This window comes from Rattus rattus, chromosome 1 (genome assembly GCF_011064425.1).
Source record: "Rattus rattus isolate New Zealand chromosome 1, Rrattus_CSIRO_v1, whole genome shotgun sequence".
Taxonomy (NCBI): Eukaryota; Metazoa; Chordata; class Mammalia; order Rodentia; family Muridae; genus Rattus; species Rattus rattus.
This window is the reverse complement of record NC_046154.1, coordinates 258,874,767-258,887,195: the sequence shown is the minus strand read 5'-3', so window position 1 is coordinate 258,887,195 and position 12,429 is coordinate 258,874,767. Positions and strand designations below refer to the sequence as shown.

Here is a 12,429-nt window from a genome sequence, read left to right as displayed (position 1 = left end):
GCAGCTCCTACTTTAGCTCAGACACTTCTCTGGGGAAGGGGAAACTGCATTAGTCCATCAATACTGGTATTGGGGTCAGAGTGCTCATAGATAACTACCGCACAACAGCTGTCATTAAGCCACGCCTTTTGTAAGTTTTAGGGGTTCCACTGCCACACTTTATGATTTAACCAGTTTTTGAAGGGACTAAATTAAATAGACTACATAGGGATGCAATGTCTGAGGTGAATGCACATGACTAAGCTTCCAGCGCATTTCATTCAGTCACAATGTGGGACATCTGCCAATTCTGTGTGGTCCCATCACTCCAAAGTGAAGTCCGCACTGGTGATATCTGTTTAATCTGAATATTTCATATACATGAAATTATACAATATGTGACTTTTTGTGTCTTTCTTCCACTTTCAAGACTCATCCAGAGCAGGGCACAGCGGCACATGTCTTTAATCCCAGCACTGAGGCAGAGGCCAGTCTGGACTACATAGTGAGCCCCAAGACAGTGAGGACTATGAAGAAAGACCCTGTTTCTGAGAGAGACAGAGAGGCAGAGACAGAGAGGTGAGAGTCAGAGATTCATCTATGCATCATGTACATTGTCTCTCATTCGTAGCTGGACTGTGTTCCATCGTGTCCATACTCAACAATTTGTTTATTCATCCACTGACAAATAATTGACCTGTTTGCATTTTAGTTATTGAGAGTGCTGTGGAGCCAGGTGTGGTGACGTTGAAAAGTCGGAGACAAGCAGATCACTGAAAGATCAAGGCCATTCTGGACCACAAACTGAGTTCCAGGGTAGATATAGCTACAGTGAGCCCCTGTCTATTTTACACATAGATCAGTATAATCTTAGGAATTTTCATAACTTTATCATCAAACATATATCACCCTCAAGTCCCATTCTCCGTGAACCTTATACAATATATTCCAACCTGCTGTGACTTGGTTTTAACTTTGTTTTGTTCTTTCTGGGGCTTGAATGAGAATGGACACCATATGCTCACACATTTGAAGTATTGGTTCTCAGGTGGTAGAACTACTTGGGAAGGGTTAGGAGGTGTGGCCTCGTTGGAAGAGGTGTACTACTAGAGGTGGGCTTTGAGGTTTCAAAAGCCCAGTTACCCTTCTTTCTGTGGACCTCCTACTTGTCAAAAAGTATATACGCTCTCATTTACTGGACCAGCACCATGCCTGCCTGCCCGCCTGCCTGCTGCCTGCCTGCTGCCATGCTCCCCACTGTGATGGTCATGAACTCACTATCTTGGTTACTATTGCTGTGATGAAACACCATGACCACAGGAACTTGGGGAAGAAAGGGTTTATTAGGCTTGTGCTTGCACATCACAGTTCATCACCAAAGGAAGTTGGGACAAGAAGTCAAGGGGGCAGGAACCTGGAGGCAGGAACTGATGCAGAGGACATGGAGGGGTGCTGCTTACTGGATTGCTCCTTATGACTTGCTCAGCCTCCTTATGGAACCCAAGACCACCAGCCCAGGGATGGTACAACCCACAATGGGCTGGGCTCGCCCTATCAATCAATCACTAATTAAGAAAACGCTCAACCACTGGATCTTATGGAGACATTTTCTCAGTTGAGGTTCCCTCCTTCTCGATGACTTTTGTCGAGTTGACACAAGAGCAGCCAGCATAGTCACCCTCTAAACCTGTAAGCCCCAAATAAAGTCTTCCTTCTTCTCGGAAGACACCTTGGTCACGGTGTCTCTCCATAGCAATAAAACAGTAACTAAACTTTTGTTTTTCATTCTTAGGACAAAAATCTTGTTTTATTACATAAAATCCATCCTTATCTAAAATACCTTCCTTTTTAACCCCTTTACCAGAAATATGAACGCACACTTACATCCTTCTCAATAATTCTCTCACACACATTTACTATTTCTTTCCCTAAATAAAAGCCAAATCGAAATCCATGGCACATTAGCGAGAGTTAAGAATACCCATACCCATAATTTGATTATCAAGCTTTTTTCCTATTGCAACTCTTTGTTTAGCTTTTAATTCCTTTGAATCCTTTTTTTTTTTTTTTTTTTTTTCTGTTGTAAAAAAAAAAAATACACATTTTAACGTGAGCCTTGGCCCATTGTCAGAATGACCCTGGATGTGAGGGGACACTCCCTGAGAACAAGAAAAGGCAGAAGAGAAAGTGCATACAGAGCCAAAATGAGAGTTAACTCTGGACTTTCAGTTCGAGGTGACAAACGATATTTTATTAATGTCTTTTAATCCTCTGCAAAGGTCATGTGAGGTATTATTTCTTGTTAAGACAGGAAATTCCCTCTTGAAACGTCCCTTCTCCCCTCATTTCTGCCTCTAGAATCTTCCTTTCAAACCTCAGTCTCTTGCAGGTTTTCACTGTAATGGCCAGCTGTTCTTATAAAGTGTAACTTCACCATCCCATGTCCCAACGGCTCTCTAATTTAATTTGTTTAACACCAAACACTTTTTTCTTCCAGTCCTTTTGCCTTCCTAGAAATAATGTAGGCCATTCTTTTCCCAACTGCATATTAATTTCTCTTTGTATATCAAATGTTTTTATTTTTATCCAGTCTAAGACTGGAGTACTGATTTCCCAATCCCCTTTATGGCCAAGTTTCAACGATTCCTCAAATGGCTTTGATGGACCTCATTGTTGTTATTCCATGTGAGTTGTTGGTTGAGAACTTTTTATCTCTCATCATGACGCCCTATCCAGACATAGCATTCCTTCTTTTTTATTGTTAATTTTGGTTTTGGCGTTTGTTTTTGTTTTTTAGATTAAATGGGTGAGTATCTTGCCAGCATGTAAGTCTGTACACTGTGTGGTCTTGGTACCTTCAGAGTCAGAAGAGGATGCCAGAGCCCCTGGAACTAAAAAAGGTGGTTTCGGAACACCATGTGGGTGCCGGGGACCAAATCCACGTCACCCATAAAAGCGGCAGTGCTTTTAACGTTCGAGGCATTTCTCCCGCCTCAAAGAGATTGTGACCTCCACTTAAGTAGAAACCTCGTCTTTTTAGAAATATTTTATGTGTGTTTCGCCTACATGAATGTCTGTGTGTAGCAACAGCTCTAATCATCCTCTCTGTCCACTACAGAAAGTAATAGATCGACAGTACCTCAGGCCAGGCATAGAGTTGAGGCCCGAGATACTGATCCCATAGAGCAAAGATCACATACGGGTGTTCTACCAGAGGCCTTGGCCCCCTTTGTAATTTAAGACCTCTGAACTGGGAAGGGGGACGTTGACAAATTGAGAACATCCCTGGATGGGAACATCAATTAAGGGGATTCCTCTGTGGATTTTGGATATCCTTCTGCCATTGTTTCAAGGTTCATTCTTAGACACTGGGGTATACATGAGAGTCAGAACTTGAGCTGGCAGTACAGAACTGGGCTCCCAGCACAGAGAAAGAGAAGTGATCCAGTGGATCCCCCTTAGGAAGTGGCTCTCTTTTCTCTCGTTTATGTTGTTGCTGTTGCATCAGAGAAAAGAGGGTCCTGGGTCCCTTCTTCAGCAAAATCAGAATCACCTCTTCCCCATTCTTTCATCATTAACGTGCTTTATAAGTTCACATACCCAGTGTGTGGTTGTCAACCTGACCCAAATCTATTCGTTACTGAGGAGAGAGAACCTTGAGAAATGCCTCCGTAAGCTTAGCCTATAAGGTAAGCCTATATGCTATTATCATGATGATTGGTGTGGAAGAACCCAGCTCACCGTGGGTGATGCCATCCCTGGGCAGGTGGACTAGATAGGTCTAAGAAAGCAGGCTGGGCAAGCCCTGAGGAGCAAGCCAGTAAGCAGCTCTCCTCCACGGACTCTGCTTCGGTTCCGGCCTCCAGGATCCTGTCTTGTTCTGACTCGCTCAGTGATGGAATATAAACCTGAGAATTATCAACTAAAATAAACCCTTTCCTACCTGTTGCTTTTGGTCATGGTGTTTCATCACACCAATAGAAACCCTAAGACACCCAGTCTTAATCGGTTTTCTTTTCCTTTTTGTTCCCCGCACTGCTGTAGCATGGGCTTTAGGAGACATTACTATTATTGGCCTCAGACCTTTTATCCGTCTGCTTACCCAGAGAGGGAGCCTGGTTTCCCATCCTTATAACTGTGATGTCTTGATAACCCTTGAGGAGCACCGAGGCCCTTTATCTACTGCAGTTGCTGTGGACTCCCTATACCACCTGAACTCTGCTCAAACTGCTTTTTCCCACACAGGAAACTGGAACTGCAGATCGGGGATCTATATTCGCTTCTCTGATTAAACATTTCAGTCACGCTCAAACGGCCTTCCAGATGTCCCGCCCACCAAAGCAGTGTTCACATTTTTTTTGTTTGTTTTGTTTTGTTTTGCTGTTGCTTTGTTTTTTTTCTCTTGATTCTGAAGTTTTCTTCCCAGAAACTCAAAAATCCATCCTAATGGACTAAATGGTGAACATCAGACAAAGGACCTTCGTTCCTCCCTTCCCAAGTCCCCCTGGGAGTTACTCAAACCCCCTGTACTGGTTCCATGTGTTGTCCCCCCTGGACCTTTTGTTTTTCCACTTCCAAGTACCCTGTGACAGACATCTAAGTCATATTCACCCTCAAAAAAAAAAAAAAAAAAAAAAAAAAAAAAAAAAAAAAAGGCCCAACCACATCAGTATTCTATATCAGTATTCTATAGCCCAATTTTCTTGCCTTGGTTTGTGCACAGAAGTTACCTAGTTGCTGCCACATTCATTCAATGTCCCTAATTATCTCAACGCTGCCGAATCCTTTCACATGGGTTTCGGTTAGTTCAGGAGCCTGAGATATTTGTCTATATCCAGGACCGAGGCAACAAGGTGGCAGGGAGTCAGTTCCCAGGACCTTTGGTCACAGGGAGCCTCTCACATTGCCGGCCAGGCTTTTAGAAATAGGTCTGGGGTCCCAAGAAAGGGACTGTGCAATCCGAAGTATGCCAGTAAGGGGAAGAGTGTCAGCTCTGCACACAGGTGAATAGGCACGGTCGAATCAAGCAGGCAAGCATGCCCAGCTGAAGTCCTGCTAGGGTTTTTATTCCTAATGCAAGGGGGTCCTTGTGCCTCACTCTGAGTGGTCAGAGGCCTTGCACTCCTATCAATCCAAAGCTGGAAAGCAAAGCACAACTCTTGAGAACAGATCGCATCCTTGAGTAAGGACATTTTGATTTGAGGAAGTGTCGCTTCTCACTGCCCTGCCATCTTTAATAAATACAAGTGGTTAATCCAAACGCCAGGTTTGATTTACTTTTTGACCAGAATGGATAGCAGAACAGAGCCCATGAGGGTGTCCTTCCCAGGACTAGGCAAACAAATGTGGGCAGGCTGAAGGCTGACCCCAGCCTCAGGCAGTGTGGGGCAGGTCTAGACTGGGGGTCCAGCAGCCATTCTGAGGAAGCTTCAGACCATTCCCACACCTAGCTGGGCTCGCTGTGCCTTGAGAATGCTTCTGACCCGTTCCTATTGGTCCTGCGTATCTTTGTATCCTTACAAAGGTTCAAACCGGTTTCTGTCCCTTACAATGAATAGTCTTAAACATCTAATGGCGGGGTTGGGGATTTAGCTCAGTGGTAGAGCGCTTGCCTAGGAAGCGCAAGGCCCTGGGTTCGGTCCCCAACTCCGGAAAAAAGAACCAAAAAAAAAAAAATCTAATGGCTGTAAAAAGCCATTCCAAACTCAGGTACATCCATAAGATCCCTCCCACCCCCACCCCATCCCTGCCCCCAACCCCTACCACCCCTGTTATTCCTGGGAAAGCCTTAGCAAAGAGGACCTTATGGGCTTGAGTCCGGGAACCAGTAGATTTAGCTAAAGGCCAGTAATAACCCAGAATGTTTGATCAGCCACAAGTAAGATTAGTGGTGGCTTCCAAGCAGCTTGGTCATCCCTTGTTCTCTGAGGATCCAGGCCCTTTCACACAGATGCATCTCCTTGGGCCAGCCTCAAGGTTGCATCAAGATAATGGCCTCCTGGGGGAAGCCCGTTCCTTCTTTTCTGGTCAGCTTAGCAGGTAGAGCAAGCACTTTCACCCCCACCCTCCAGCTACATACACAAAGGCATTTAACACCTGTCAGTATCAATAAGGTGTCAAGTAAGGACACTTACTTATGGTCAAATAAGGACCATGGTTGGCCTGTGACCCGAGTTTGCTTATTGAAGCATTAAAATCCAACATTTAAAAAAAAACAATATGAGTGTATGAGAAATTCCATTTTATTGGAGCTGAGGAGGGAGGACGTAGATTTGATGGAGGAAGATTTGGGTTGAGTTGGAGAAAACAGAAGTCCAGAAAGCATGTCCTCGTGTGTGTGTGTGTGTGTGTGTGTGTGTGTGTGTGTGTGTGTGTGTGTGTGTGTGTGTATTTATTTCACTCTTTTCTCTTTTCTGAGGTGTGGGGGGGGGGCTCGCTGGGTTTGTTGGAAAGGGCTCAACGGAGAAGCGGTGGTGGTAGTTCACCGTCCACTGTACCGGTGGGATATTTTATAGGTAAGTTCTCATCTTCAGGGCCTCTATGAGATGCTGTAGACGCCGAGCAAAAGACAGCGTTGTGTGGTGCCTCGTGTGGTATGCAGCAAGAGTAAAGGACACAGGGTGGACTGGGGTGAGCAGGGACAGTAGAGGTATGACTGGAGCTGCGGAGGTATGGACTGAAGACGGCTGATGGAGCAGAGGCCGAGGCGGTCGTAGGTGAGGCGGCCGAGGAGACAGGTGTTGGAAGTACCAAGGAGGGTGGATCGAAGGAGGGTGGAAAGAGATGAGCGGTTGCTGGGTTGTAGGTGGGTGAGGGGTGGCCGGCTGAATCAAGTGCAAGGCAGTAGGGCCAATCTTGGAAGCAATCCAGTCCAGGTAGTCCCAGGTGGCTGTGTAGACTCCAGGACGCTTAGCACGGGCACAGCCTACCCCCCAGCTTGTGATCCCCACGATCACAAAGGGGCTGTCGACGCTGTCTCTGCACATGAGAGGCCCACCACTGTCCCCCTGTCCAGAAGGACAGAGGGGTCACTTTCAGCCTGAACCACTCTCCCTTCCCAGAAGGCTCATGGGGCTATGGGAGAACAATGCCAGCGGCCACATAGTTTCCTGCCTGCCTTAAACGCAACTGGTAAGGTTAAGTGTTGCAAATATCCGTTGGGATGCGGAGGGTGGGTGGGGAAGGGGTCCTGAGATGCCTTGCAATAAGATGAGCGTACAAAGACATGCATGTGGCTTTACGTGCATGCGTGAACACTGGTGGCTCTGGGAGCTTGGTGTTATGGGGAAGAGAAAAGCATTGTCTTCAAGGGCCAGTTTGACTCTTATAGCAGAAAGGGAGGGGGATGGGATAGGGGGCTTATGGACGGGAAATCAGGAAAGGTAATAACATTTGAAATGTAAATTAAAAATATCCAATAAAAAAAAAATGCAAAAAAAAAAAAAGAGGATCGGTTTGGGGCAATGTGTTCTGTATGCTAATGTTGGGGTCAGATGCTAAGTGTGACGACATGTTCTCAGTAGGAACAGATGGCAGACACTGTCCCAAGTCACCGGAGCTGCTGGCCCTGGGGTCAAGGGAGGAGAGGATGGAGATCCGGGACTTAAAATGAGGTTTTCCTCAGCGGGCGGGGTAGGACCCCAAGAGGGACCCCAAGGGTCTGGGGTACCAGAAGGAAGTTACCTGGCAGGTGTCAATCTTGCCTTCAGGATACCCTGCGCACACATTAGTTGATGTGACACGCCCATTGTACCACTGGGTGGAGTTACACAGGTCGAGGTCAATGAGATCCACGCGGGCCTCCATCAGGACAGGTGATGGTCTGGGGGCTGCAGCCAGGCCACACAGCGGTCAGTGCCCAAGGAGGAGACGGAGAAAGCCCTGCCTCCTCCCCCACCATGAATCTCCGTCCATCCTATGCAGTGCTCTGGTTAAACCAAGATCCCTCAGGCTCACCTCACACTCCTGAGGGGAAGAAAGGCACAGTGAAAGGACAGGTGGGAGTAGAGGTAAAAGAATTTTGCCTGGAGGAAGAAAGGAAGGAGAGATGATGTCTACCTTAGCGATGGATGAGGAACTGTGTACACTAGCTGTAGCTCTCCCTGATAAGCATAGCTACTGTTTGCCAAGAGCTAAGTCCGAGGGCCTTTTCCTCCTGGTTTTGGTTCAGGGACTGGAGCGCTGCCCACCTACTTCAAGAATTTGGCCGGGATCGCATCTCTCCACACCCACGACAGACACACCGTTCCTTCGCCACCGTGTGTCTGGAAGTCACCCTCCCTGTTTTTGTGTTTTTTGGTTTTGATTTTGTTTTATCAACTTCATTGGGACTCCTCCTCCCAGCTTCAGACAGGTTCCTCCCGTGTGCCTCAGCTCTGCTTTAAGGAGAGTTTTGGAAGAGGAAAACTGAGTCAAGGCCTCATTCACACCACTGACCCTATCCTTGGGGTTAGGCTTCAGCTCAGGCGGCCGGCATGTGCCGGACTCGAGACGCAGCATCAGAACCAGCACAGCTGTGCCTCTTTGCCACATGGTGTGGCTCGGACAGCCCCCTCCCATGGCACTGTAGGTTGGATGTCACGGGCAGTGCAGGGGATAAGATAGGAAAAGCACGGGGCCAGTATATGCAGGGCCAAGCATTCAGGAGGCATCTGCTTAACGTGTGTTTCCTGAGCTTTGGGTATTTAAAGGATTTTTTTTAAACATGGGATGTTTTATTTCGTTTTCCATTTTCAATAGAGCTGTCACCCCGCCCCGCCCCGCCCCACATCTGAGCATCACTGAGAGGTTTGCACAAGCACTGCCCCTGATCTGGGGATGACACTTAAATAACCACAGCAACCCAAACTCGCTGGCCATTAAGATGAGTAACATTTTTAGGTCTGTGGCTAAGACCGAAAGTCATCTGTGTCAGTCCATTTAAATAAGAGGCCCACAAGACCTCAAAGTCCCAGCTAAAGGAACGGTATCTGGGTGGCGCTTCCAACCCCAGAGCCGATAAACTCATGAAGGAGGCAGAACAAAGCATATAAAACAGGCCATGGGAGTCTGGGGCCTAGGGATTTTTAAAGACTGAGGCCTTGATAGGAAACTGTGTCCGCAGGGCGAAAATGATACCCCCACTGATTTAAGGGGATTCTAGAACCAGAGACCAGCTACCCAAGATCTACAAGAACACGGGCTATGTATGTGATCGGAGGACAGATAAGACAGGGCTGAATCGGGCTGTGCGCATGCTTGAGCAGGGCCAGGGCACCAGCAGATGGGATGGGATGCCCGCACCCCTCAGATAGCTGCCGTCACATACCAAAGGAGCAATCGGAAACTAAAGTAGGGAGGGTAAGGCCCCTTCCCCCCGCAGGACAGGGCGGGCCGTAAACCTTTAAAAACACTGGTTCTCAGCCTTCCTAATGCTGTGACCCTTTAATACAGTCCCTCGTACCGTGGTGACCCCCAACCATGAGATTATTTCCCTTGCTACTTCATAACTGTAATTCTGCTACCGTTACGAATCGGAATGTAAATGTCTTTGGGAGCAGATGTTTGTCAGAAGGACCCCCAAACCACAGCTTAAGAGCCACCGCTCTGAAGACTTAGATCACCTCTAGAAAAAGAGATGAAATCCGGGATTAAAAAAAGAAAGAAAAAAAGAAAAAAGGCAAGCCTCAAATGACTCAATTGTCTCAAATCAGGAAGGCCGAGTTTTCCAAAAACCAAAGAAGAAAACAATGCCTCCGTTAATTTCAGTCACATTTCACATCTCTAATGTGGCAATAAAAAAAAAATCGTACTTGTGAAGCCAAAAGCCCTGTTCATGGGCAGAGAACAAGTTCTATTTGGTCTTCTTGTCCCAGGGATGCCCTGTGGCCTAAGGTTGGGACTTAAGAGGCTGACCTGTTACTTCTGGTATTGACAGTGTCCCTAGACTTTAAGGATGTGGGGAGGTGGTCTGGGAGTCAGGGTATAACTGTGGAGTCATCGGTGGCTCTAGAACACTTCCTGTGTCCCCTGTCAGCTTGCCTACTACGGAAAACATTCCCCTACACACCCAGGTCATCTTGAATAGCAAGAGATCTTCTGGGCCCTTCCAGGAGTCTTGAACTAATGGACCTAGGAAAAGTGTACTCACCGACTATATCCCTCCCGGTCCGCGTAAAGAACATCATTTGGAAGGAAAAGTGAGTCTTGGTTCTACGACTATCCACAGAGGGGAACAGGCCTAGGTACCGACTGCTGATGGTGAACTAAGACACCCCTAAGACCACAGAAGTCGGAGAGGCTTCAACTGTGCACAAGTGAGGGAAACACCTTGTGTTTCTCATGGCAACACCACCACATCCAGAGGTCTTTCGCAAAGGCTGCTTCAGTTCAAGTTTCCAATGTCCAAAATCCATCCAGCTGGACCTCCAGCTGATACACACACACACACACACACACACACACACACACACACACACACTCATTATTGCTGCATTCACAAACATGTCAAGGTTCTACTATACCTGCCGTTCAGCCTTCCCATAGATAGCTGGGCTATTGCCAGTCACGCCTTCCGACAACCTGGACACCATGACCTCAGACATGGGACTCAGCTTCCCTCACACTGAATTCTCCAGCCATGAAAGGGTCTGTGCCCAGACTCTATTCATGATGCTGAGAGGAGTGAAACAGCTTAGCCACACATCGTGACCCTTGCCGTGCAAAGACAGCCAGCAAGGAGAATGGGCGCCAGTGCCCACCGAGGAGCCCCGCATATACTCACCGTCATCTTTTATGTATCCCCACCCAGTCACGTAGCAGGTGTGGGGGATTCTGGGAGGACCAGACTTAAAATGAGGTAGGCAGCCAGGCCCAATGAAGTCCCCACATGTAACAGGAGGAGTGACTTTCAAGAGAGCAATGTCGTTCCCCTCGGTCACAGCGTTGTATTTCTCATGGATGACAATTTTCTGCACGTATCTTTCCTGCTGAGGCTCTTTCACTGGCTTGTTTCTTCCGTATTCAATTTCATGGGCTCCAAAAACCAGTCTCCAGTCATAGACTTTTCTGTGGAGACAAAGGTGTGCCAGCCGGTCTCGTTCACAGACTGGCCAGAGGGGGAAAAACAACCTGTGGTGTGACCCTCAGAGCCCTTTTGGAGTCTGGTGACCATGTGGTCCCAGAGCTCCACAGAGACTCCAGGGAACTTCCCTGTCCGTGAAGGTTACCCTAGAGACCTCCCTCTCTGAGCCCCACACCTACTTTTTGTTATCGAAGCAGTGAGCAGCTGTGAGCACCCAGTGGGAGTTCAGTAGGCTGCCTCCACAGGCATGATACCTACGGCTGTTATGGGACGTGAAGATCTGTAAACTGACCATCCAGGGCCAGGCCCCAGGCGACGAAGTCTGCCCTCCGACAATCCGGATACCTGCTTGTGGGTTCTGCCTGAATCGTAACCCACAGGGGCCTCTGAGGAGAGACCAGGAAACTGCTCAAACCAAGAAGAGGCATCCAGTCTTTGTACCTCCACACCTGGGGGGAGGCAGGGACACAGGGTTGGGAAAGATGGGGAGGGACTTCGGGGGAAAGAGAGGCAGCCTAGGGTATGTAGGAGGTCACAGTCTCCGGGAAATATCTAGATGGGTCCTAAAGGTATTGAAGGGAACCCCTGGACATGGCGGTAATCAAAAGTGCTTCGGAGGGGTGTAATGGTTTTCAGGACCAATCTTGGATGGGAGACTCAGGCAAATGTCACATGACTAAGGTTATAGAAACTGTGTAGCTGGGTCTGGAGAACTTAACTGCAGATAATTGCAAGCAAACACAGTGTCTCATGAGCATTAGAGTCACACTAGAAGCAGAGGGGATCCTGAGCGGGAAGTTCTGGGGACTTATGGGGGGGTGGGGGGAGGCCACCTAGAGTTTTGGAGTTGTTTGCATTGTGAGTCCCTTAGGAATGAGAATCTTCAGGTGGATAGAGGTGCAAAGGCATACGATGCCTTTGAATTCACACACAGGTGATTGACCTCAATCATCCAGAGGAGAACAGGGGCTCCCAAAGTTTAGGCCCCGATACCTGACAGGCAATGAAGTCAGTCACTGAAGTAGTGGGAAGAGATCTAGGAATAATGGGTCATCCTCACCCTCACCCCACCTTCCTGGGAAGCCAGGGGCAGCTGGAAACCTAATGATTCTAGGATCACAGTTCTGGAAGCAGGAAGGATCTGAGGAGGGGATGTGGCTCACAGGAACTATGAAGTTATCCAGAGCCTGCAAAGGCAATGTGCTACTCACTCTAGCCCCGGACACAGGGCGTCCGGATAGGACCTGTTATTCATGAGCACCCTTACCCACCAAGGTGCCCAACACTTACTCACACGTGGTGTTATCCTTGGCAACCACGGACACTGCCAGGACCAGCGCAACGACAGTTGGCAGCATCTCTACCATACTCCCGCCCTAACCTGGCCT

At 48.0% G+C, this 12,429-nt stretch overlaps 1 protein-coding gene across 2 annotated transcripts; it reads right to left on the bottom strand.

Moving 5' to 3' along the window:
* Nucleotides 1-6,203: 6,203 nt before the first annotated feature.
* Acr (acrosin) lies at nucleotides 6,204-12,429 on the bottom strand. 2 transcript variants are annotated; one of them, XM_032890910.1, is made up of 5 exons: nucleotides 12,332-12,429; nucleotides 11,221-11,427; nucleotides 10,742-11,025; nucleotides 7,663-7,808; nucleotides 6,204-6,986 (listed from the first exon to the last, which is right to left on the bottom strand). In XM_032890910.1, exons 1-5 carry the CDS (start codon nucleotides 12,406-12,408, stop codon nucleotides 6,489-6,491), a joined length of 1,212 nt encoding a protein of 403 aa, XP_032746801.1. In that variant the 5' UTR covers nucleotides 12,409-12,429; the 3' UTR covers nucleotides 6,204-6,488. The 2 variants fall into 2 exon arrangements, with proteins under 2 accessions (XP_032746801.1, XP_032746802.1); XM_032890911.1 differs by having other exon boundaries at nucleotides 6,797-6,978; nucleotides 12,332-12,408.

What these genes read in the sequence shown, in the direction of transcription:
- Acr (XM_032890910.1), bottom strand. Translation starts at nt 12,408, where the DNA reads ATGGTAGAGATGCTGCCAACTGTCGTTGCGCTGGTCCTGGCAGTGTCC. An exon ending in CACTGCTTCGATAACAAAAA is followed by an intron (nt 11,026 to 11,220) that starts GTAGGTGTGGGG and finishes TTGTCTCCACAG; the next exon opens with AAAAGTCTATGACTGGAGAC. An exon ending in GCAAGATTGACACCTGCCAG is followed by an intron (nt 6,987 to 7,662) that starts GTAACTTCCTTC and finishes CCTTCTGGACAG; the next exon opens with GGGGACAGTGGTGGGCCTCT.